Raw genomic sequence first — 24,080 nt, 5'->3', positions numbered from 1 at the left:
GACTGCCTGCGTCGGGTCAAACAGAAGAAGGACCCCAGTGAATCCGCAAAGCACATATATCCAAACTGAAACTATTTTCACCGTGGTCAAAAGTCAGTTTTTTTGTGCTTTAAAGTCCTTGTCATTGTTATTGCCATGAAGGAAAAAAAAAAGGTTCTCATAATGCTGTGTTCCAGATAATTATCCCAGTGGATTATTTTATACATGAAAAAGACCTACAAGAGTTGGACAATGAAACTGAAACACCTGTCATTTTAGTGTGTGAGATTTCATGGCTAAATTGGACCAGCCTGGTAGCTAGTCTTCATTGATTGCACATTGCACCAGTAAGAGCAGAGTGTGAAGGTTCAATTAGCAGGGTATGAGCACAGTTTTGCTCAAAATATTGAAATGCACACAATATTATGGGTGACATACCAGAGTTCAAAAGAGGACAACTTGTTGGTGCACGTCTTGCTGGCGCATCTGTGACCAAGACAGCAAGTCTTTGTGATGTATCAAGAGCCACGGTATCCAGGGTAATGTCAGCATACCACCAAGAAGAATGAACCACATCCAACAGGATTAACTGTGGACGCAAGAGGAAGCTGTCTGAAAGGGATGTTCGGGTGCTAACCCGGATTGTATCCAAAAAACATAAAACCACGGCTGCCCAAATCACGGCAGAATTAAATGTGCACCTCAACTCTCCTGTTTCCACCAGAACTGTCCGTCGGGAGCTCCACATGGTAAATATACACGGCCGGGCTGCTATTGCCAAAGCTTTGGTCACACATGCCAATGCCAAATGTCAGTTTCAATGGTGCAAGGAGCACAAATCTTGGGCTGTATATCCCTTATATGAAAAGTCACTGTGCTTCAAACCAAGTTAGACCCACTAGTTATCAGTCACCTGACACAGTTTCATGTTGATTGAGTGTAGACAGCCAGATAGCGACCTTTCCCAGTAAAAAGAGTGACTTCCTGTTCTCAGGGAGCGTGGCTTTAATGATGTCAGCATATGACCCCATAGGATCGTTGGGAACCTGAAGGTCCTCCTTCTTGCCAACTTTGGTGTGATTTGGCGTTTCTTTGAGAAAGTTATAAAAATGTTTCACTTTGCAAAGGTTATTAAAAAATGGTCAGACAGGACAGGGTTATGAGAAAATATTGTTATTTCTTTACACTCAATGCCATATGTCAGTACAAGGTTCAGAGAATGAAGAAAAAGGTGGGTAGGTATGTTAATGTTTTGAGCAAAGCCAACTGAGTCTAAGATAGCATTAAAGGCTATATTTAGGCTATCACTTTCAGTATCAACATTAATTTTAAAATCCCCCACTATAATAACTTCATCTGTATTTAACACTAAATCAGATAAAAGGTCTGAAAACTGATCTAAAAATTGAGAGTAAGGGTCTGGTGGACGGTACAAAACAACAAACAGAATTGGTTTCAGTGCTTTGCAATTTGGATGAGGAAAACCAAGGATTAAGTATTCAAAATAGTTGTAGCTATTAATTGGTCTGGGACTAATCAATAAATCGGACTGAAAGATGGTTGCTACTCCTCCTCCTTGTAGCCCACATCGTTTTCTGGACATCACCTAGACAGCCAGCGGTTGAATGACAGGATGCGGCTAAACATGTCATCACCGGTCAGATCAGGGAGGGGACCAGAGAAAATTACGGTGTCCGACATTGATTTTGGCAAACTTACACACCGAAGCAACACTAACTTTGGTGACCTCCGATTGACGTAACCGGGTGTCATTACCGCCAGCGTGAATAACAATCTTACTGTATTTACGCTTATCCTTAGTCAGCAGCTTTAGGTAGGATTTGATGTCGCCCGTTCTGGCCCCTGACAGACATTTGACTATGGTCACTGGTGTCTCTAGTGCCACGTTTCTGACTATGGAGCTGCCAATTACCAGAGTTGGCTTCTCAGTGGGTGTGTCGCTGGGAAAATCTGTTAGAAACACAGACGGGTGGTGACCTGTGGGCTGGGATCTAGAACTATGCTTTCTACGAAACGTCACCCAGCTGGCTTGAGGCCCTGGCTGTGCGGGCTCTGCTGAAGGACTGCTACGGGGAGCTACCCTTGGTGGCTCCGTGCTAGCTAAGGGGCCTCGGCTATCTGCTGGTTTTTCAACAGCGCAGAGCCGGGCCTCCAATTCCGACATCCTTGCCTCTAAAGCTACAAAAATGCTACATTTATTACATGTACCATTATCACTAAGGAAGGCAGATGAGTAACTGAACATCTGACACAGAGATCGGGAGAAAGGAGGAGACTCAGAGAGAGAAACAGCAGAACGAGTAGCAATGTGGAGTTAAAGCTAACACTAAGCTAGCGACCCCTTACCACTACTTGAAAAATTGACACAGAGAGTCCCCAAATGTTAAATGCAGCAACATAAAGTATGTGTTTTAACGTGCTTATGTATTAGAGCAAGTCAGAGATATCACAGTAGAGAGAAATCAGATCAAACGAGAGAGCCTTCACACACCAAACAATTCATCGAGTGCAACAGTGAAAACAGGAAGTGACGAATACGTCATACCATTTAACTGGTACAATTGATTTGCACTCCTTCCAGTTTACATTTACTACCTCACAGGTAGTAAATGTAAACTGTGAGGCAGTCAGTCACCTACGGTGTTTCCAATTGGACAGGCAGGACGGCTGAATTTCCAGTGTGTTCACACACTGTAGTTGTTTGGACTGATGTTGGGAACATCAGGGAAACAAAGTTCCTTGTTTGTGCACACCAACTTGGCCCATAAATGTAGGTCTGATTCTTGTGATTCTGATGTTCTGCAATGTTTATAGATTATTTAGAATGTTTCTATATGATAGGATTGTATTGACTATATATGTATGCTTGTAAATTAGAACTGTTTGTTTTATAGTGTATTAAGATTACATGTATTGTGAATCTGTGCTAAATAAATAAACTGAGTTGAACTGAATTAATGCTTCAACATGACAATGCACCAGTTCATAAAGCAATGTCCAAAAACACATGGATAAATGAGTTTAGTAAACAAGAATGTTATTTGCCTCTACAGATCCCTGATCTCAACCTAAGAGAATACCTTTGGGATGAATTACAGTGGCGAAGGGTCCATCATCAATAGAAAACATTTCAACTGATATGGAGTTTAAACGAGAATGTTATTTGCCTCTACAGATCCCTGATCTCAACCTAAGAGAATACCTTTGGGATGAATTACAGTGGCGAAGGGTCCATCATCAATAGAAATCATTTCAACTGATATGGAGTTTAAACGAAAATTAAACATGGAAGACTCACCACCCCGTCTCGTCCAATCACTTCTCTCTGGCTGCTCCAATCAACGGCAGGTCCACACTCCTCCTTGGCTAATCATCTCCCAGGGCATCACTTTTAAAGACCATCTGCATAGAAAGACACCGCTCTTCTGCTGAGCTTCGACCCTCCTCCACCCCTTCTCCACCATAGGCTCCCAACTCCTTCCATACCAAGGCCTATGCCACCACCAGGAGTGGATCCCAGGGGGGAAGACGTACCTAATCATAATCATAAGATGTTTATTCAAACTCATTTCATCCTCAGCGTTCACGGCTTCCTCAGGGGTCCGAGCGCCAAAGAAACTCTTTAACTGTCTTATTGTTGTTTTTCCATTTTGTCTTTCCAGGTTGAATTGAATATTAGGCTGGACTTGACTTTATTGTTTAATAAATATGATAAAATTGGAACATATGTCACTAACTTTAAATCTGTATTATTGGAATTAATTCTTGTATTTATTTATTTATTTTTGTTAAGTGCCTTTAGACAATATTTGTTGTGAATCTGAACTGTATAAATACACTAAATTTAAATCCACTGAAGTGGACTTTAGAAAAATGGAGTTTCATTACCAAAGTTTAAAACTGTCAGAAAGGAACATATTGCTTTTCTGTCTCTTTTTCTCTTCTATCATATGATGAAATCATGTTTTGCACCTGAGTTACTTGATGTTTCAGCCTTTACGTCATCTGAAAAAATGGCGAACTCACCTTTGGTCGATATTTTTTACAAACAATTTACATACAAAAAACTATCCAGCTGTTAAATAAATGTTTTAGGTTAAAGAACTGTGAAGCAAACTTCCTCCTTCACATTCCATATTTCTCTGAGGTTTTAAGTTTTAAAAAGATGTAGAGCTGCTGCTATTAAAGAACTTGCAGACAAATGGATGTTAAATTATTTATAAATCACTGAGAGCAAAGAAATAATTTGTCAGATTTAAAATCAGCATTTACGTTGTACCTACAGTCACGAACTGCCCAGTGCAGTTGCTTTAATGCAACATCATTAATATTGCAGCAACATTATTTCCACAATAGGCTGCACTTTAAGTCTCATCAGATAACCGGGGAAAGTTTGTCTTGCTCGTTTTTAAAGAGTTCACACATCAGTGCATACTTGTTCCACTCATCTTACTAGCTTCACCCCTTTATCTCCTCCACACAGCAGCAAATATAGAAAAACATTCTCAGTAATGCCAGACATTAAAGGTCATGAGCTGGATGGGACAGAAGATGCAATATTAGGACTGTCTGCACTAAATGTAAATTAGGTGACAAAAAAGCAAAGTCATTTTTAATTTAATGGCTCTTAAACTTCATTTTTTTTTCATAGTCATTTTTTCTGAAGAAAGCGGTACTTATGAAAACCCACATTGAGAAAGGTTAAAAAACAATGCACTGAGATGCTTACATGCATATTAGCATCAGATAATGTGTATGCAATAATTCACATTAACAAAAGAATCAGGAATATAAAAAAATAAAAAGTTTTTATTTCGGCTGTAAACTTTCCATTTTATCCCAGTTTGCTTGTAAGGATATGTTTTAGTCTACAGGGCGCAAACCTCTCTGTGAGCCTGTTGAATTAAATTACTAGCACCTCGGTGAGTGTCTGTGTGATGTTCTACAGTCTCCAGTAAGTAACCTGATGAACCACTCTGTAAAGCCAGTGCTGTTTGTACTCAACAAGATGCATTTTAATGAGCAGCACTGTGTTTGAATGTTGTGCAGAAAAAAGTTACTGTCACTTCCAATCCTGCATTATCCCATTCCCCACCCCAAGCACACACCTGTCAGACGACGGTGCCAACCAGACTCTTGAATAATGAAGGCAGGTTAGCGTTTTAATGAAGAGTGCATGTCTGATTCTGAAGGTGTCTGTGTCTATTTTTAGAAGACTAGAAACACGAGGCATGAATGCATCAAAGTGGAGGTCAGTGAATTAGTTAAATGCATGCTGACATTTTATCAGGACTCCTTTGCATTAGCAAACAATGCAGAGGTTTTTTTTTTTTTTGCATCAGCTTTAGCTCCCTTGTTTATATTTTACTGAAAACATTGTGAGTCTAATCACTAAAGTACAAATATTGGATTTACAAAGCTTATTCTGTGGGGAATTGTGCAAATGGGCAATGTTTCTGGAAACTGTCAGGAAAATTATTTTGTCCATGGCCCTGTATATGTATAAATACGTTATAATCTACATGCAATCAGGTAACAGTCACACACAGACGAGCTTTCATGTGCATACGGGGATTTTAGAATTTCTTCCCCTGGCCCTCCTCACAGAGCCACAGACACATGTTGCATTAAGTCAGGTGGAATTAAGACGTCAGTTAAGTGCAGGTGGAAAGCCGGGTCATCTGGAGGGTTGCTGGATCCATGTGGTAATTATCCTCTGATTATTTAAACTGAGAAAGAATGGTTTTAAGATCTTATCACCTAATAATTGTTACACATGACCACTTATTTTTCCAGGTTTCAATAATGTTATGACATAAATGCCGTTTTTCTATGTATAAATAAGGGCAAGCCAATATTAGTTTTGTTCAAATTTGACCTTTTTCCAAATAATAAGTCAGTATATAATTAGTCATCAATATAAACAGGCAATATTGTATACCGTGCTGTGAAAAATGTGCTTTCATGCTGATTTTTTCGGTTTTTGCTTTCTCACTATTACATTTTTATGATTCTTCAAACACTTACTAAGGGGAACATGCCATCCAGTCCAACAAGTATCTGAATAATTCCTCACTAACTGGTTGTGCTACCCTTGGATGTAACAAGATATGAAGCCATGAAAATTGTATTGTATTGTATACATCATATTTGGAAAATCACTGCTTCGGTTGAAAGCTCAGTTTTTCCAGCTGTAGGGCAGAAGGCTTTTAGAAAATCCTTGTTTTGATCCATGAATTATGACTATGTTCATTTATTTCCCTTATTTTGGAGCATTTTGATTGTTCTTCTAGGTTCCTCATTTTTTGACTTGACTTGATTTGTGGCCAAGTCAAGTCAAGTATATTTATATAGGGCTTTTCAGCAACAAGGCACTCAACGTACTGTATATGAGGAAGAACATTACAATGATACAAAAAATCAAACACAGAAAAACAAATCAAATGACATTAATAATCCTTGGGAATTTATTGGTAAGAGCTGGTTCTAATCCAATCTTTGTAATAGGGGTAATTAGCTCATTAAGTCCTCTGTGGTAAGGAATTCATCCTGTGCCAGAAGAAAAATGATAATATTAATCCTTAAGGTCGCTGGTATGAAGCAGTTGTGGTCCTATCATTCTAATTGTAACAGTCATGTGCACTCACTGAAGTCTAAGTAGAGTAGCTGGGTCACTGGTATAAAAACAGTTTAGGTCCAAACTTTTTAAAAACTAATAATGTTTGGCTTTCACTGGTATGAAATAGTTGTAATACAATCCTTCTAAGTAATCTAAAAATCTATGGTCATTGGTGTAAAAACAACTTTAGTCCAAATTTTCAAATACAAATAATATTTGGCTTTTGCTGGTAATCCTGAGAAATCTGAACATCTATGAAAAGTAATGAAATCACACATTTAGGTAAAGTAAGATAGGAGGACAAAAAATCATATTTCAGACTCTATTCTTAGCAGAATAGAGTCTGAAGTAGTACAGAAAAACCTCAGCAAGGGTAAGCAACACACATATAAATAAAGATTTATCAAGGGTATGGTGTAATCTTGAGTGTGCGAATATATAAGTCTGAGTGTGTTTGCAAGAATTAGACTGTCAACACTGACAGAACGCCATTGTCCTTGAGAAGAGAGGTGGAAGTTTCATCAATCGGCCGCATAGTCCTATCAGCACACAGCTGATAGGGGAGTGTTGGGGAAGAGCGTCATGTTTATACAACATCCAGGAGATATTTTGTCAATAGCCAGTTAGCAAAAGTTACCAAGGCCACATCAGGGCGCCAGATTTAGAAAAACAATAAATGTTGTGTTTCAGGCAGTTTTGAATTTCCAACTACCTTAAGAGTTTTACCGGTATGTCTCAATTGCAAATCCAAATGGCCAAATTTCTGGTACTTTCCGCAGATCTCGAGCGTACAACTTCTCCAAGATTATATCCTTGAACCTCTGAGTCCAACCACTGCCAGGCTGTGATTCGGTTCAAGAATCGTGTCCAGATTGCAATTCTGCTCTCTTAACATTTCAGCCTGAGTATTGATCGCTCTACACTCAATCCAACATCGCAGGCAGCTTTGGAATGCTTTGAACAGCCGCCCACGTTTTGCGAATCACTCGATAAGCCAGGTAACCACCAATTCCAAAAAGCAGAAATCCGGTTATCAAAAGTCCAAATACGGACACATCTTCTACGTCCTTGACCAACATCGTAGTCAGGCACACAATCTTCCACTGCTGCCAAAAATCCATTGTGTATCCAGAGAAGAACGTCCAGTCTGGACAAGAGGGTTCTCCTTTACCCTGTCTTCCCTTCGAAAATTTTTTATCAATTACATTGAGAGACCAGCTGACCAAATCCATAATTTACAAGTTTGGAGGATATGCAAAGCGAGGCTCTGAGAAAAATACAGACAAAAAGCAGAAGCAGGGATCAGCAGGGAGGGAGGGAGAGAAAACATGTGTGTCTTCCACCGAGAGCAAGAGATAAAAGGGGCGTACTATATGGAGAAGCTGCTCACCTGTATATGGCAGACCAGTTTTGTGCTACAAAAGAGATAACTAGAGATGGTCTCCTAATTACATGATTGACTTTATTAATCCCAAAGGGACATATAAATATTGTGGTAATTCAAACTTTCCAAGTTTCTTTAAAAACTCCTTACAGGGATGGATGCGGGTAGAAAGGATCTACGTAGTGGTCTGTCTTATAACAGATCTGAAGAAGCCTCTGACTGAAGTTGTCATAAAACAGTGTCATGAGGAGAATTCTCAATGTTGTGCGTCAAGTTATTTCATTTTGTGCAGTATCCTTGTTTGCACAAACATCTTCAGAGGTTCCAGAGCAGTCCCCAGAACAATGCCAGTCTTCTTTTTAAGCTTGTTGAGCTTTTTGAAGTCACTAGCTCTAAAGCTGCTAATCCATATATATATGTTAGCAGAAGAGAATGCACTCTCCAAAAGGCTGCTACTGCAAAAAGCTTTGGGGTCTTGTGGTTCTTTCCTTTTTTAACCTACCTTCTGTGTCTAAGGCCCTAGCCCAAGTCATTAAGGGTTTACAGCAGTGTCATGAAGTTAAAGAAAGAGGCTTACATAAATCTCGTTGGTAGGGTTCGGGACTACAAGAAGTGAAATAAATATAGAGATGCCTTGTTGTTACCTGTAGGTCTATTTTGGCAAAATAATTAAAAAGATATTCTACTTATCATGCAATCACCACGCTTCTGCTTGCACGTTGGTCCTGCAAAACCCCAGCGATCCCTGACAGAACGAACCAGTCAGCAGCAGGATCCAGCAACAGGAGCAGAAATTATTATTTTGTGGGAATATCTCCGGCATGCAGTGAACAGGACAGGTGGAGGAACAGGGATCGCCATTCTGGGATCCGAAACCAGTGATTCCTCCTCCTGGAACAGACCCGCAGCGATGCAACTCCTCTCTGTCTCCCCAGAATAAACCACAGACCCGGCATCAAGAACACTGACATCTCCAGCCCACCTCGCAACTGGAACCTCTGCTCAGTGCCATGCACTCTCTTCGATTGGGTTGGCAAGGATCAACGCCGCATTCAAAGCTCCTTTCTCCACTATCCGTTTCAGCAATTTCTGTTTCCACCTCTTCACGCTTAAGATGACAACGTCATTGTGAAGCTCATGTTCCCATTCTGGAAGTTCTGGTTGGCACCTCCAACTGTTCTCCGGATGGCCAGGTCAATGGCTTTCTCCCTGTTCCGAAGGATAGGATTGTCACCGTCTCTCTGTCCCTGTAGATGCCATTTGATGCCTTCACCCCTACCCTGGAGTTTCCGACATCGTCTCAAACTTTCAATCTCCATGCAAACTCCTCATCCCTGGTCCCTCCTCCACATTCTAGAGCCCAGAATTCTCCAGTTCCTTCCATTGCTCTTTCGGTGCCCTCTAGTGGTCAAAATTGGAAGAGGAGTTCTTCTATTCCCTCTGTGCAGCTGAACACACTGCTTCCCATTTCCAGAACATGTAATCATCCACAGCTCAGACCTCTTAATTTTCTGCACATCTAGATGAATTATTATCTGCTGTTAAGGCCTTATTATTATCATCATTATTATAGTCATCCACACTTTTGGCTCAATCATCTTTAGCTTAACCATCTACATTCCGGGCTCCACCGTCATTTTCATCATTGTCATCTTCCATTAACACCTTCTAGTCTACCATCATTTACTTCAGCTCCTGCCACTGAGAGTCAGCTCGCCACTTCAGCTGCAACATCTTCCACTAAGGGTCTGCTCAGCGTATCAGCACCTTCCACTGACGGTCAGCCCGATGCTTCGGCTCAGCTCGATGCTTCAGCTCCTTCCACTGAGGGTCGGAGGGACAAATTAGCTCCTTCCACTGAGGGTTGGAGGGACAAATTAGCTCCTTCCACTCAGGGTCATTGCGACGCTTCCGCTCCTTCCACTGGGGAAATGCCACACTGCTCCATTTAAAACTTTGCAAATGCTTTTTCCCCCTAACTCTAAGAGTCAATTGAAACGGTTGTGTCATACTTTGTCATGTTTTGTTATTGTAACTCTGGCTTAGACCCAACAAGAAAGACACCAAGAGTAGTTTAAAATGTTAATTGTGAACGATGGTGAGTTTGGTGGTTTTTTTAGTGTCAGACAGAGATCGTGGACAGGTACTAGAGAAAGGAGAGGGACCAGTTAGCAATATATTGTAGGTGACCAATAAAGTGTTGAAAGGAATAAGGGACCTGTCTGTTTGTATTTTGTAAACTGGAATTTGGTAATGTTTACTTTTAACAGAAAGCGGAAATTATACTTGTTTTATTTGTATTTCCTTTTTGTGAACACAAAACTCATGGGTGGTAATATCATTGTAGGAAGGTGCCGCTGATGAATATATCTTACAGAGAAGAGCAAGGACTAACATTTGGCAAGTTTAGAACCCTAGAAGCATAATTATTGTCCTCACAATTAAAAAGGTCTTCTAAATTGGCCATGATCCAGTCATGTTCTAATGGATAATGTAAATCCACAAGAACATACTGGGACTTTGTTTCATATGGGAAAAAACTGAATTTGAATTGCTCAGACTGAATCTGTATTTGTGTAATTTGAAATTAAATGCATTGGTTTGAAAATGAATTTCACTAAACTAAAACTGAATATAATGGTTTGAAACTGAATTCATTTGCCTTTAAAATGTATTTCGTTGTATTAAAAATTCAGTTTGACTACTTTCACTTTCAGGTCTGTAATTCAATTTCAGTTCCAAAATTCAGTTTTTTGTGTCACGCATCCGGGTCCTTGAGGATAGCCACAGATAAATCAAACACAGATTCATCAATCGGCACAAGTTTCATGCCATAGTTTCACTATAAATCATTTCTTTAGGAACCTCACAAGTTTAAAAAGGGTGCAAACACAGCTGATTTTGTGTGTCTCTGAATTTGTAGTACTTAGAAAACGCCCACTATTTTATAATAAACTCTGTGAGGGAGCGTTCTGTTTGGGAAAGGTTGCTGGCCACCTGTCTGTCTTTGTACTGTAAAATTGATTGATGGTAAATGGATACAAATCAAAGTCCCAGATATTGGCCCTAGTGTTGAGGTTTTCATGGGAAAAGTTAGTAAATATTTTATTTGAAAGTGGTTTCCTATGTTCTCTAGTAAAAATAGGTAAACCATCATAGTCCTACAAAACATTATTTGATGTCTGCAGTATTTTACTTTTAGAAACATTACAAAATGGTCAGATTTGTCAGTGTAGTTTTACAATGCAGAGATGGGTTTATTTTGATCTTTTTAAGCAAAGAAAACCTGTGATAAACCTAAACTACACCAAACTTTAGATAGACACAGTTATAGATTGGCTGTAGAGTGTAAAATTGTCACAAAACCAGATCTGGAAAGGAATAAATGGAATGGGCGAAAGCTCCAAAGCTATTCTACTGTTGCTTGTCGATTAAAGACTGTACAGCAAGGCAACCTTTAACTGGCTCAAAGGAAATCACTACCGGGTTAATCCTGCATGTCAGATGGTGAAGCAGGAGCCCTTAACAGGTTATCTTTTAATCACAAGTAATTAAAGAAGCTTGTGTCAGTGTAATTTGTGCTGGTTTGGACTTTACCTACACTGTTAGATAAACTCAAGCATCTAATTAGGACACAACAGATAGAGCTCAAGCTCACTGCCTCTTGCCTTGATGGTTCTACACTAATGCTAGGCACCATTAAATCAATAGCAATGGATCCTAATGGCTTCCGGTTAGAATTCTAAAAAGGAAAAAAATCATTATTTTATTTCTTAAACTTTTCTGAGCTCATTTCAGAATGACTGCATATTCCTTCCCTAAAACACAGCAGGGGAGAATCTGAGCTTGACTGATCGTGTATTAAATGGGAATTATTTAGGCTAATGGTCCATTACTGGCATCTTGACAGACTGTTTACTCTCTGCCTTATTTCTCTCTGCTCCTTTATTATGATGGGCAAGGGAAGTATCCCAGTCCCATTACAGCAAAGAAAAAATATTGGAACTATTACCAGGATGGACAAATACATACATACATTTTTTCTGTAAGGCTTTTTTCAACAATTACTCTAAAGTTAATGTTAAAAAAAAAGCTTTTATTTGCAGAAGACATGAGACATCTAATTTCACTTTTTTAATAAAAGATTAAAGTGACTTAATAGTAGATGAAGATGCATCTTATGCAAATCCCATACTGAAGTAAAGTCGAGGACCACAGAGTGATGTAGAATCTACAACTAAATCAGAAGTTAATAAAGGCTAACTAAATTACCACAGCAAACTCCTCAGAAGTAGATTTAATAAGGTGTGCAGAGGTTTTACATTATTCATCATCCACTCTGTGTTATTTATTATACAGATATAGCTAAATACGTTGGTCTATTTGAAGTTATAAAACACAAAGTTGAAAAGTTAAACAAATGAAAGTTATTTGTTATTTGTTAAGGTCTGTTGGTAATTTTGAAGTTAGTTATTGGCAGTGTAAACAAAGTCTAATTAACAGTGGGTATTTGTACACCAAAAGCTGCAAGAACTTTATTGTGTCTGTTTGTGGCCTGAGCTGCTGGACCAGCGCTTGTTTGTTATTTGATTGTGTGACATTTATTTCTATATCCACTATGTGTTATGATCCTTAGGTGTTTGAGTTTTGAGTTTCTTTTTTTCTCAATTTTCCTATTGTTTATGTCCTCTAGTTGTTGCCATTTTTGTTCATTAGTTTGCGTATTAGTTTCTTAGCTCATTCCTGTGTTCCTTGTACATTAAGAATGTCTCTGTTACTTTATCCTAGAATTGTATGTATATCCATTCAGCTCCTCTGTGGTAATTAGTCTCCCCCTGAGCTGTTCTTTTCCTCAGCTGTTCCACATAATTACCTGAAAGCTCACACCTGCTTGTCATTCCTTTCTCCTCACTTCCCTCTGTATGTAAGATCTCTGGTTGTCATACTTCCTCATACTCTGGTCCTCCATTGTCCACCTTTGCTGGATGTCTAGTTCTCCTTGTACCACTACAGGGGTTGGACAATGAAACTGAAACACCTGTAATTTTAGTGTGGGAGGTTTCATGGCTAAATTGGACCAGCCTGGTAGCCAGACTTCATTGATTGCACATTGCACCAGTAAGAGCAGAGTGTGAAGGTTCAATTAGCAGGGTAAGAGCACAGTTTTGCTCAAAATATTGAAATGCACACAATATTATGGGTGACATACCAGAGTTCAAAAGAGGACAAATTGTTGGTGCACGTCTTACTGGCGCATCTGTGACCAAGACAGCAAGTCTTTGTGATGTATCAAGAGCCAGGGTATCCAGGGTAATGTCAGCATACCACCAAGAAGGACCAACCACATCCAACAGGATTAACTGTGGACGCAAGCGGAAGCTGTCTGAAAGGGATGTTCGGGTGATAACCCGGATTGTATCCAAAAAACATAAAACCACGGCTGCCCAAATCATGGCAGAATTAAATGTGCACCTCAACTCTCCTGTTTCCACCAGAACTGTCCGTCGGGAGCTCCACAGGGTCAATATACACGGCCGGGCTGCTATAGCCAAACCTTTGGTCAGTCATGCCAATGCCAAACGTTGGTTTCAATGGTGCAAGGAGCGCAAATCTTGGGCTGTGGACAATGTGAAACATGTATTGTTCTCTGATGAGTCCACCTTTACTGTTTTCCCCACATCCGAGAGAGTTATGGTGTGGAGAAGCCCCAAAGAAGCGTACCACCCAGACTGTTGCATGCCCAGAGTGAAGCATGGGGGTGGATCAGTGATGGTTTGGGCTGCCATATCATGGCATTTCCTTGGCCCAATACTTGTGCTAGATGGGCGCATCACTGCCAAGGACTACCGAACCATTCTTGAGGACCATGTGCATCCAATGGTTGAAACATTGTATCCTGAAGGCGGTGCCGTGTATCAGGATGACAATGCACCAATACACACAGCAAGACTGGTGAAAGATTGGTTTGATGAACATGAAAGTGAAGTTGAACATCTCCGATGGCCTGCACAGTCACCAGATCTAAATATTATTGAGCCACTTTAGGGTGTTTTGGAGGAGCGAGTCAGGAAACGTCTTCCTCCACCAGTATCACGTAGTGGCCTGGCCCCTATCCTGCAAGAAGAATGGCTTAAAATCCCTCTGACCACTGTGCAGGACTTGTATATGTCATTCCCAAGAAGAATTGATGCTGTATTGGCCGCAAAAGGAGGCCCTACACCATATTAATAAATTATTGTGGTCTACAACCAGGTGTTTCAGTTTCATTGTCCAACCCCTGTACATCTACAGGTCCTTCTCAAAAAATTTGCATATTGTGATAAAGTTCATTATTTTCTATAATGTAATGATGAAAATTTTATATTCATATATTTTAGATTCATTGCACATTAACTGAAATATTTCAGGTCCTTTATTGTCTTAATACGGATGATTTTGGCATACAGCTCATGAAAACCCAAAATTCCTATCTCACAAAATTAGCATATTTCATCCGACCAATAAAAGAAAAGTGTTTTTAATACAATAAACGTCAACCTTCAAATAATCATGTACAGTTATGCACTCAATACTTGGTCGGGAATCCTTTTGCAGAAATGACTGCTTCAATGCAGCGTGGCATGGAGGCAATCAGCCTGTGGCACTGCTGAGGTCTTATGGAGGCCCAGGATGCTTCGATAGCGGCCTTTAGCTCATCCGGAGTGTTGGGTCTTGAGTCTCTCAACGTTCTCTTCACAATATTCCACAGATTCTCTATGGGGTTCAGGTCAGGAGAGTTGGCAGGCCAATTGAGCACAGTGATACCATGGTCACTAAACCATTTACCAGTGGTTTTGGCACTGTGAGCAGGTGCCAGGTCGTGCTGAAAAATGAAATCTTCATCTCCATAAAGCTTTTCAGCAGATGGAAGCATGAAGTGCTCCAAAATCTCCTGATAGCTAGCTGCATTGACCCTGCCCTTGATAAACACAGTGGACCAACACCAGCAGCTGACACGGCACCCCAGATCATCACTGACTGTGGGTACTTGACACTGGACTTCTGGCATTTTGGCATTTCCTTCTCCCCAGTCTTCCTCCAGACTCTGGCACCTTGATTTCCGAATGACATGCAGAATTTGCTTTCATCCGAAAAAAGTACTTTGGACCACTGAGCAACAGTCCAGTGCTGCTTCTCTGTAGCCCAGGTCTGGGGAATGCGGCACCTGTAGCCCATTTCCTGCACACGCCTGTGCACGGTGGCTCTGGATGTTTCTACTCCAGACTCAGTCCACTGCTTCCGCAGGTCCCCCAACGTCTGGAATCGGCCCTTCTCCACAATCTTCCTCAGGGTCCGGTCACCTCTTCTCGTTGTGCAGCGTTTTCTGCCACACTTCTTCCTTCCCACAGACTTCCCACTGAGGTGCCTTGATACAGCACTCTGGGAACAGCATATTCGTTCAGACATTTCTTTCTGTGTCTTACCCTCAGGAATCTTTTGCAGGTGTTTAGAGTTAACTCGTTGATTCAGATGATTAGGTTCATAGCTCATTTAGAGACCCTTTTAATGATATGCTAATTTTGTGAGATAGGAATTTTGGGTTTTCACGAGCTGTATGCCAAAATCATCCGTATTAAGACAATAAAAGACCTGAAATATTTCAGTTAGTGTGCAATGAATCTAAAATATATGAATGTTAAATTTTTATCATGACATTATGGAAAATAATTAACTTTATCACAATATGCTAATTTTTTGAGAAGGACCTGTATGTTTGTTGCCACTCATATCTGTCCTTGGTTCCTTCCCTCAATCGACAATTATGACACTGTGTGCATCTGTGCAAGGGGTTAGGGTTAGTCTTAGACTTTGACTTACAAATCTGGAAAGAGTATAATCACATTTTATTGATTATTATTTTGTCTTTAACGTACAACAGAAAATCTAATGGTTCTGCATTTAGACACTGAACTTATGTCATGATTGCAGTACTGTGAGGGAATGAACATATTTCTGAACTTTGTGGAAGATGTTTACAGAATAGTTGAAGTTGCTATTTCTGGCAACGGTGGATCCATCAATAAATTGGACTTTACAGATTAAGAATAGAATGTCATCAAAGTAGACAGACAAATACTTTTGGCAATATAGTATATCTAACATTTTGATAAGCTTTAACTAAGATAAGTGTATCAGAAACACGTTTCATTGTATTTTGAGCTAGATGGTGAAAACATTTCTCCTTACCATAGATGGAAAATAACGTTGTGGGACGACAAAACCTATGTTGCTGCCACAGTGAAGTTTATTGAGGTGCTGTGATTTTTTTCATCACCAGCCATATAAAACATATTTTTTTGTTTGCTTTCTTGTTTAATTATGTTGGAAATCTGCCAGTATCAGTCTTATCTCTTGATGCCAAAGCAGCACCTGTCTGCGTCCAGCATCGAGACTGGTTTTCCCCATAAATCTACATTACGCAAACAAACATGCTACAACTCCCCTAAATAATCCTTCATTTTATTGTGTGAAGGAATATTAGTTATGAAGGGACGGAGCAGCAAGTGAAACAGTGCTGCATTAGCAGGAAAAAAAGCAGTGCTGTGCTTTAATTGTGCTAGCGGTTATGGGTCAAGTTTGTTTACATCATTTCATTCAGTCCTATTATATGAAACAATGAAGGACAATAATCATTCCCAACCCATGCCTGTTAGATTTGTAGTCAAAAAGGACATAGATTAGGAGTCAGCTGTGAATACTACCGCTGCTCCAGGTGACTCCACTATGTTTTTTACATTAGCATGTGTTTGTAAACTGATAGTTTGTTAGTTTGTAAACTTAGAAATATTAATGAAGTCTCTAAACTTTAAGATACCACAGAAAGCGAATCTCTCTGCAAAAAAAAAAAAAAAAAAAACTCGTCATCATAATTATCAGTCATAATTAATACAAATAATAACATGTCACAATCTGAGTCGCCACGAGACACTGTTTATTCGGCTGCTAAGTCAGTTCAATCTTTCTAGTTTTGTGCTTGCTACCCCCACTCATGTGTCCAGACAAAGGCATTGGCATGTTCATAATTACTCCTGGTCTGTCTCCAAAAAGAAATCCTTGAGATATCCTGATTGTGTTTCGCTTCATTGTTTAATTCTCGGTAGAAAGTTATTAAGCTGCCATAGGAACAGCCAAGCTTTTGAGTTTTCCTGTTTTACATTTGTTCATTTTTCTTAAAAATCATTGCACTACCTGTTTAGCTGATTACAAAATGCTATTGCTTGGTCAAAAACATACAAAATACGAAAAGAGGTCCTTCTAACTTTTATTTTTCTGCAGACAGTGAAAAAATGCAGTGTCAAAATAATGTTTTTTATTGGTATACGGTAAACACTGCAGATGCCCTGATCAGATGATTGTAGATTTTAGGAGAAACAGGAATAGGTCAAAAACTATTTCCATCATGGGAAAAGAAGTGGAGGTAGTGGAGGAGTATAAATACCTCGGTGTTCACTTTGGACAGTCTGTTGTGCAGAGTGTGATCTCTTCTGCCATCGTCTGCAGCATCCGAGCCAGGAATTTAAAAAAAGCTCAACAAGCTGATAAAAAAGGCTGGCTCTGTTCTGGGGACTCTTCTGGAACCTCTGGAGATCATTGTGCAAAGAAGGATCGTTTATAAAATGAAGAACATTATGGAGAACCCTGAGCATCCTCTTCATGAGACTGTCCTACAACAACAGTGTCTTCAGTCAGAGGCTTCTTCAGATGTGCTGTAAGACAGACCACCACAGGAGATCCTTCCTGCCCACAGTCATTAGCATCTACAATGGCTCTTTGAAGAAACCTGCATAAAATGAGTTACAATAAAATTTATTCCCCTTTGGGATTAATAAAGTATTTTTGAATTGAAGTGAAGTTTCTTCAAAACCTTCCTGCGCACTTCTTGTCAAAATCATTCTTGTGTGGGACCTGAGAAGTAAACATGGTTAAAGTTTCAGACATTAATCAGTTTAAAGAAAGCTACTCACTATTATTTTCTGTCGTAAAAAGTAGCCAGTGACGTTCAGAGGTAATAATTCTCCCAATAATCTTTAGCAATAATGTTTTTGGCTTTATAATAGATATAGGAAAATGAAGCAATTACATTTGTTTAAAATTAGTTTTTAAAACTCAGTGAAATTCCTCTTCAGATGAAATTTATTTGATTGATAAGCTAAGACTTTTTGATAAGCTAAGACCTGATTTAATGTTTAAAAGTCATTTTAAGAGTGTCAGGATGTGACATTTTGGACTTTGTTTGTGGTTTTGTGTTTTTTTTTTTGCTAGATGTTTCTTGTTTGAGGGTTTGTATTCATGTTTATTGCTTTCTGTGTTCTGACAGTTCTGGTTTCCTTTTGCCTCCCAGTGTGTTCTCCTCACGTCATTAGTTTTCCTCTTTTAGTTGTTAATTACTTAGTTTTTGTCCCCTCTACATTCATTGTCCTTCTTAGCTCTGTTTCCTCTAATTTATCTTTATTCTCCAGTCCCTCCTTTTATAGGTCAGCTTTAGTTACTGTTTACTTTTATTCTAGTCTTCATTTCTTCTGCTTCATTCTCAGTTTGTTCTATCAGTGTTTACTTGTGTAGTCAGGGTTTCTTTATGGCCTCCTTTTGTTAGGCCTTAGGTCCTAGTTATTCTTATTTTCCTTCCAGTTCCTCTGTTTCCTTTACCTCTTGGTTATTCTAGATTTCTTATGTTTTGGTTATTTTATCTTAGTCTATTGTTCTGCTTAGGTCTATGTTTCTCTTTATTGGTTAATCAGTTCCACCTGTCCCTTCAGCCTCCCTGTCTCCTTGCCACACCTGTTCTGTGTCTTTTTTATTATCTGTCCTTTGTTCTCCTCTCACGTCTCCCTGTATATTAGTTGGTCTGTGCTCTTTGTTCCCGGCTGGTTCCTCTGTTTGTTCAAACTCTGTTCTGCCTGTTTGCTCACGCTCGCTACCCTCGTTCATGCCATGTTCCTGCAGTGTTACAGATTGTTGTAAGTTTTTGGATCCAGACTTTGGTCAGTACCTGCTGTGTGTTTTTGTTACGTTTTGATATTTTTGAATAAAGCTGAAGACTGCCATTTGAAATGCTGCACCAGACCTCTTGTCTGCGCTTCGGTCCACCCCAAAACCCCACTGTGACAAAGAGGCTAAAGATCAATGCAGTATCTTTTTATATATTATATTTGATCCATTCTTTTTTTATTTGTTGTGCTAGGTTAGTTTTCAATTTTGTACATTTATGCATTTTAGATTGAATGTGCATTTTAAGTAAAGATGGTAAAAATGTCAGTTACACATTTTGTTGTCTGAGAAGTAAAAGTTACAAACAACAAGAAAGATATGGTATTTTCAGTCATTATTCTGGAAATGCTGTATCCTTTGACATCACAGATGCTTTTAGAGGAGAGTCATTTATTATTTCACACCAGTTACCTTTATTTTTTACTATCTTTGTGTACAAAAGAACGGAAGGTTAGGAGGTCATTTTTTACCTATTAAAAATGTATTTTTAGTTGTAACTGAAGAAAACCTACCCTTTCATGTTTCTGAGTAAAGAATTCAGACATGAGTTACAGAACCACTGCTATTTATTGAGGACAAATGACAATGGAAATGTTGTTTCCCATCAGAAACCAGTCAGTAACTTAATGTCTAGTTTTTGTGTTTCATATTTCTGATATAATTACATTTTATCATTATTATAACAGATAATATGCATATTATATATTTGTTTATATATAGATTATGGTGTAATACATTTAATGTATATTTTAATGTGCTGTGCATTTGTTTCATATACACATTTTTTTTTATGGATTTAAATGTAAGGAGCAGAAGCGTTTGTGTGAAACTTTGAGTCCTATCACATCTGTGAAGTAAAATTATTGCTTGTGGTGCACCTGTTTTTTACAGTGCTCATGTAGTGGGCTGTGCTGCTTGGTATTCATGAGTAAAGTAATTTGCCTAAAAAGGCAAATATGTTATTCAGCTAAGAGACAAGAGAGGAGAAAGATAAGCTAAAATGCTAACATCAGCATTTTGGCTATCACTAGCATGAAGGCTGATATTAATTTACCCCATCTACAATATGAAAACACTGTATAAGGTAAAATTAGCTAAAATGCTACTAGAGGGGCCTAAAATGCTTAGTACAGCCTATATTCAAAAGTCTATGAAATTGACCTTTAAAATTATTCACTCTTGTTCAGGTGTTGGAACCTCAGTAGAAGCTGTTTAAGTAGCTGACATCAAATGATCGTAGTTTTGATGCTCCCCTGGGACCTATGAAGATGGTCTTATCATCATAAGTCACTGAGTAGTGGTTTCATTCTGGTTCTGATAGAGATTGGACCTGGTTCTGATGGATGCTGGTACATGGTTCTGGTGTAGATTTGTTCAAGGTTATTATGGAGATTTTTGCCAGGTTCTGGTGGAGTTGGGACCTGGTTTTGATAAACGTTTCTTCTTGGTTCTGATGAAGTTTGGATCTGGTTCTGATGGAGATCTGTATCTGGTTCTGGTGGAAGTCTGTACCTGGTTCTGATGGATGTTTATCCTTGGCTCTTATAGAGTTTGGACCTGGTTCTGATACAGGTTTGTACCTGGTTCTGATGGAGATTCTTTCCTGGTAGTGATGGAGATTTTTGCCAGGTTCTGATGGAGTTTGGAACCGGTTCTCATAGTAGTCTCCTGGTTCTGAAAGCAATTTGGACCTGGTTCTGGAGGGTCTCTAACTGGTTCTGATGGAGTTTGGGTCTGGTTCTGATGGAGATTTGTTCCAGGTTCTGATGGATTTTGGAACTGGTTCTGAAAGAGTATTCTTTCTGGTTCTGATTGAGTTTGGACTTGCTTCTGATAGTGGGTTCTTAACCGGTCCTGATGGAGAATTCCTCTTGGTTCTGATGGAGTTTGGGTCCAGTTCTGATGAATGTTGGACCTGGTTCTGATAGAAGGGTCCTCCTGATTCTGAAGGAGATTTGGACCTGGTTCTGGTGGAGTTTTCGTCCTGGTTCTGATAGGTTTCACCTGGTTCTGATAGACTTTGGACCTGGTTCAGATGGAGGTTTGTACATGGTTTTGATGAAGATTTGTAACAGGTTCTAATGGAGTTTGGACCTTGTTCTTATAGAGGTTTCTTCCTGGTTCTGATGGATGTTTCTCCTCGGCTCTGATAGAATTTGGACCTGGTTCAGATGGAGGTTTGTACATGGTACAGTTCCCAATGCCCGATACCAGACTGCAGCCACAACCAGGCAAGCAGGGCAACAAAACACATCCCAGACCAACAGTGAGGCCGGAAATAAGCCACACCAGACACAAAATGCCAGGCACACACAAATGTAAGCTCCAGGCCAGCATAGGCACAAGCACCCCCCCCCCTCCATATCCATAGACAAACGAACCGAAACCACCAGGGCCAGCCAGGCAGTCAAGTAGACCCTGCGATGCACCTACAGACATGCAAAACCACCAACATCCAGGCCAGCCAAGCAAAAACGACAAAGCCAAGCCGCAGTTCCAATGCCACAGCAACACGACACATCCTTCCGTACATTGGTAGGAGCACAGTGAAGACCACCAATCCCAAGCACACACCACCCACCAGGCCTGCGGGCAACCATACTTGGAGGCCAGAGATGTCGCGGACAGGACCACCGCCCCACCCATCACCACACCACACCATACAGTGGAGGACAAAACGCAGCAAAGAGCACCCAAAGCAAAAGCCGTGCACAAAGCCAAATGCGCCCCACCAGCTCTCCAAAAATAAAGAGTGTTTTTAAGCTAATATCTTTCCAAAGAAATTTAGTGATGGAGGAGTCCAGAGATCTAAACCAGTCAGAGGACGGTTTATTTGGGATCATTGAGAATAAGCAATGGATTTTTGGTAAGACCATCATTTTTATTGATGCAACTCTGCCCATGAGTGATATCTAGCGAGATCATCTTCCACTTATTTTTTAAAACGAGATGATGTTTAGTTTTGTTAAAAATGCCAATCTAGGAGAAACATAAATATCCAGATATGTAATATTACCTGACTGTAGTTGTGTATTTAGGGAATTGTGGAAAGAACAATTAATTGGAAGAACTGTCAATTGTAACCAATTTATATAATAATCTGAAATTATTGAGAAAAAATCTAATTACCTGAGAGACAGAGGTTTGCAAATGCTGGAAAAAAAGTAATAAATCATCTGCATAAAGACTGATTTTATGTTTAATATTCATGCATTTTATGCCGTTAATATATTTAGACATGAAATCTTTTTGCATATGCTAACATGCATTGCAAGACAAATAGTGATAGGTATAATCTTAAAATGCCAAAGTGACACAGGCTTTGCAGTTTTTACCTATATTTACTGAAACAGCAGTATAGGGGGCACAGTAACTGAGAGTTATAAAAACTGATTGCTCAGTGTTAAACCTATGAGATAAACCTATGACTAAAACCCATGGGAAAACAGAAATATGGACCAAAAACCATCAGGTCCATCAATTTTCTAAACCCGGTTCTACCGTAAAGAATCACGGGGTAGCCGGTGCCTATCTCCAGCAGTCTATAAGCAAGAGGCGGGGTACACCCTGGACAGGTCGCCAGTCCATCGCAGGGCAACACAGAGGCACACAGAACATACATCTACTCATTTACACCTAAGGGCAATTTAGAGAGAACAATTAAAATAACCGTCAAGTTTTTGGACTGTAGGAGGAAGCCGGAGTACCTGGAGAGCACCCACACATGCATGGAGAGAACATGCACACTCTATGCAGAAAGACCCTAGGCCGCGACTCAAATCTAGAACCTTCTTGCTGCAAGGCAACATTGCTACCAACTGGACAGTTGTGCAGCCCCCTGATAAACCAGTGCATATAAAATGATCCAGTGTTGGCTAATTAGATGTATGTTGGACCAGAAAAATGTCTTCAATTATTCTGTCTGCAAGTTCACATTTTGGTGAAAGATTTTTTGCATCTAAGAATACTTGTCAAAATTAATGTAAAAATCTGTGAGCAGACACATAGTTGGACAGACTAATACATCAAATGTTGGAATATCAGGATTAAAGATTTTAGACCACCTTGTTTGAAGAGGATGCAGTAACTATGAATCAGTTCCTTTGCACATTGGACAGGGTATGTTAAGAGTGAAAAACTAAGAGGCAACAAAGAACAGGTACTATTACACTTCATTTCTGCTGTGAAGTTTCTGAGAGAACCTTCATGTCCAAATTTGCTTCTGCTGTTACAACCTCAGTATACCTCCAGTCTATATTCCAGGCCCAATTAGAGCTCCTTTAATAGTACCACTAATGCCTTCCACATGAATGTGATTCTCTGTCTGGTACTGTTAATTACAATTAACTGTCAAATCAAATCACAGCTTGTGTGGCTTTCTTTTTGTACATTATGGACAGCAAGGTGATGCTGGGTTTTTTTCCCGTTAGTTAAAGGTCTGCCTGTGCCTGTTTTACAGAGATAGTGGTGGCATCTTGTTGCTATCTGAACACAAGCAACGAACACACACACACACACTCTCTCTTATCTTACTATATGTTGTGAGGACATTGCATTCACTGTCATTAACTTACATTGATTTCCATTCATTTTTAGCCCTTTCTATGGCCTAACCCTGACCCAATCCCTATACCTAACCATTACCAGTACATACCTAGTCCTAACCTAAACTCAATTTACACCTTAGTCGTAAACCTAAGCCCTAGCGAAATACCAAGTGAGGACCATGAAAATGTCCACTATGCTGGTAAAATGTGACAAATGGTCCTCATTCAGTCGCAAAAACAGATACAAATACACAGACACACACATACAAATTATGGCAGGTAGTTGGAAGCAGCATTTACACACAGGGAGAGTGTTGTGGACACACACGGAAACTGGGTGAGGCACAAACAGAGGCAAAGGAAAATTTAAATGGTAAGAAGAAGGCAGTGTGTTGTGTGTGTGTGTGTGTAGAGAAGGTATGTAGTGAGACTTCTAGTGTGACCCTTGCAAAGTCAAAAGAAGGTCTAGAGGAAAGGCTTTAGAATAGAGAAAGCCAAGAAG

At 39.7% G+C, this 24,080-nt stretch overlaps 1 protein-coding gene across 1 annotated transcript in view; it reads right to left on the bottom strand.

Annotated features, from left to right (window-relative positions):
- The window catches only part of LOC124865604 (vegetative cell wall protein gp1-like), a 40,580-nt gene extending 18,903 nt beyond the window's left edge, over positions 1-21,677 (bottom strand). Inside the window, exon 1 of the mRNA XM_047360835.1 lies at positions 21,613-21,677. Coding sequence (XP_047216791.1) covers positions 21,613-21,677 — 65 coding nt within the window. The remainder of the gene's footprint in view (positions 1-21,612) is intronic.
- Positions 21,678-24,080: the final 2,403 nt, after the last annotated feature.

This window comes from Girardinichthys multiradiatus, chromosome 3, assembly GCF_021462225.1.
Source record: "Girardinichthys multiradiatus isolate DD_20200921_A chromosome 3, DD_fGirMul_XY1, whole genome shotgun sequence".
NCBI classification, from domain to species: Eukaryota; Metazoa; Chordata; class Actinopteri; order Cyprinodontiformes; family Goodeidae; genus Girardinichthys; species Girardinichthys multiradiatus.
This window is presented reverse-complemented; position numbering and strand designations above follow the sequence as displayed.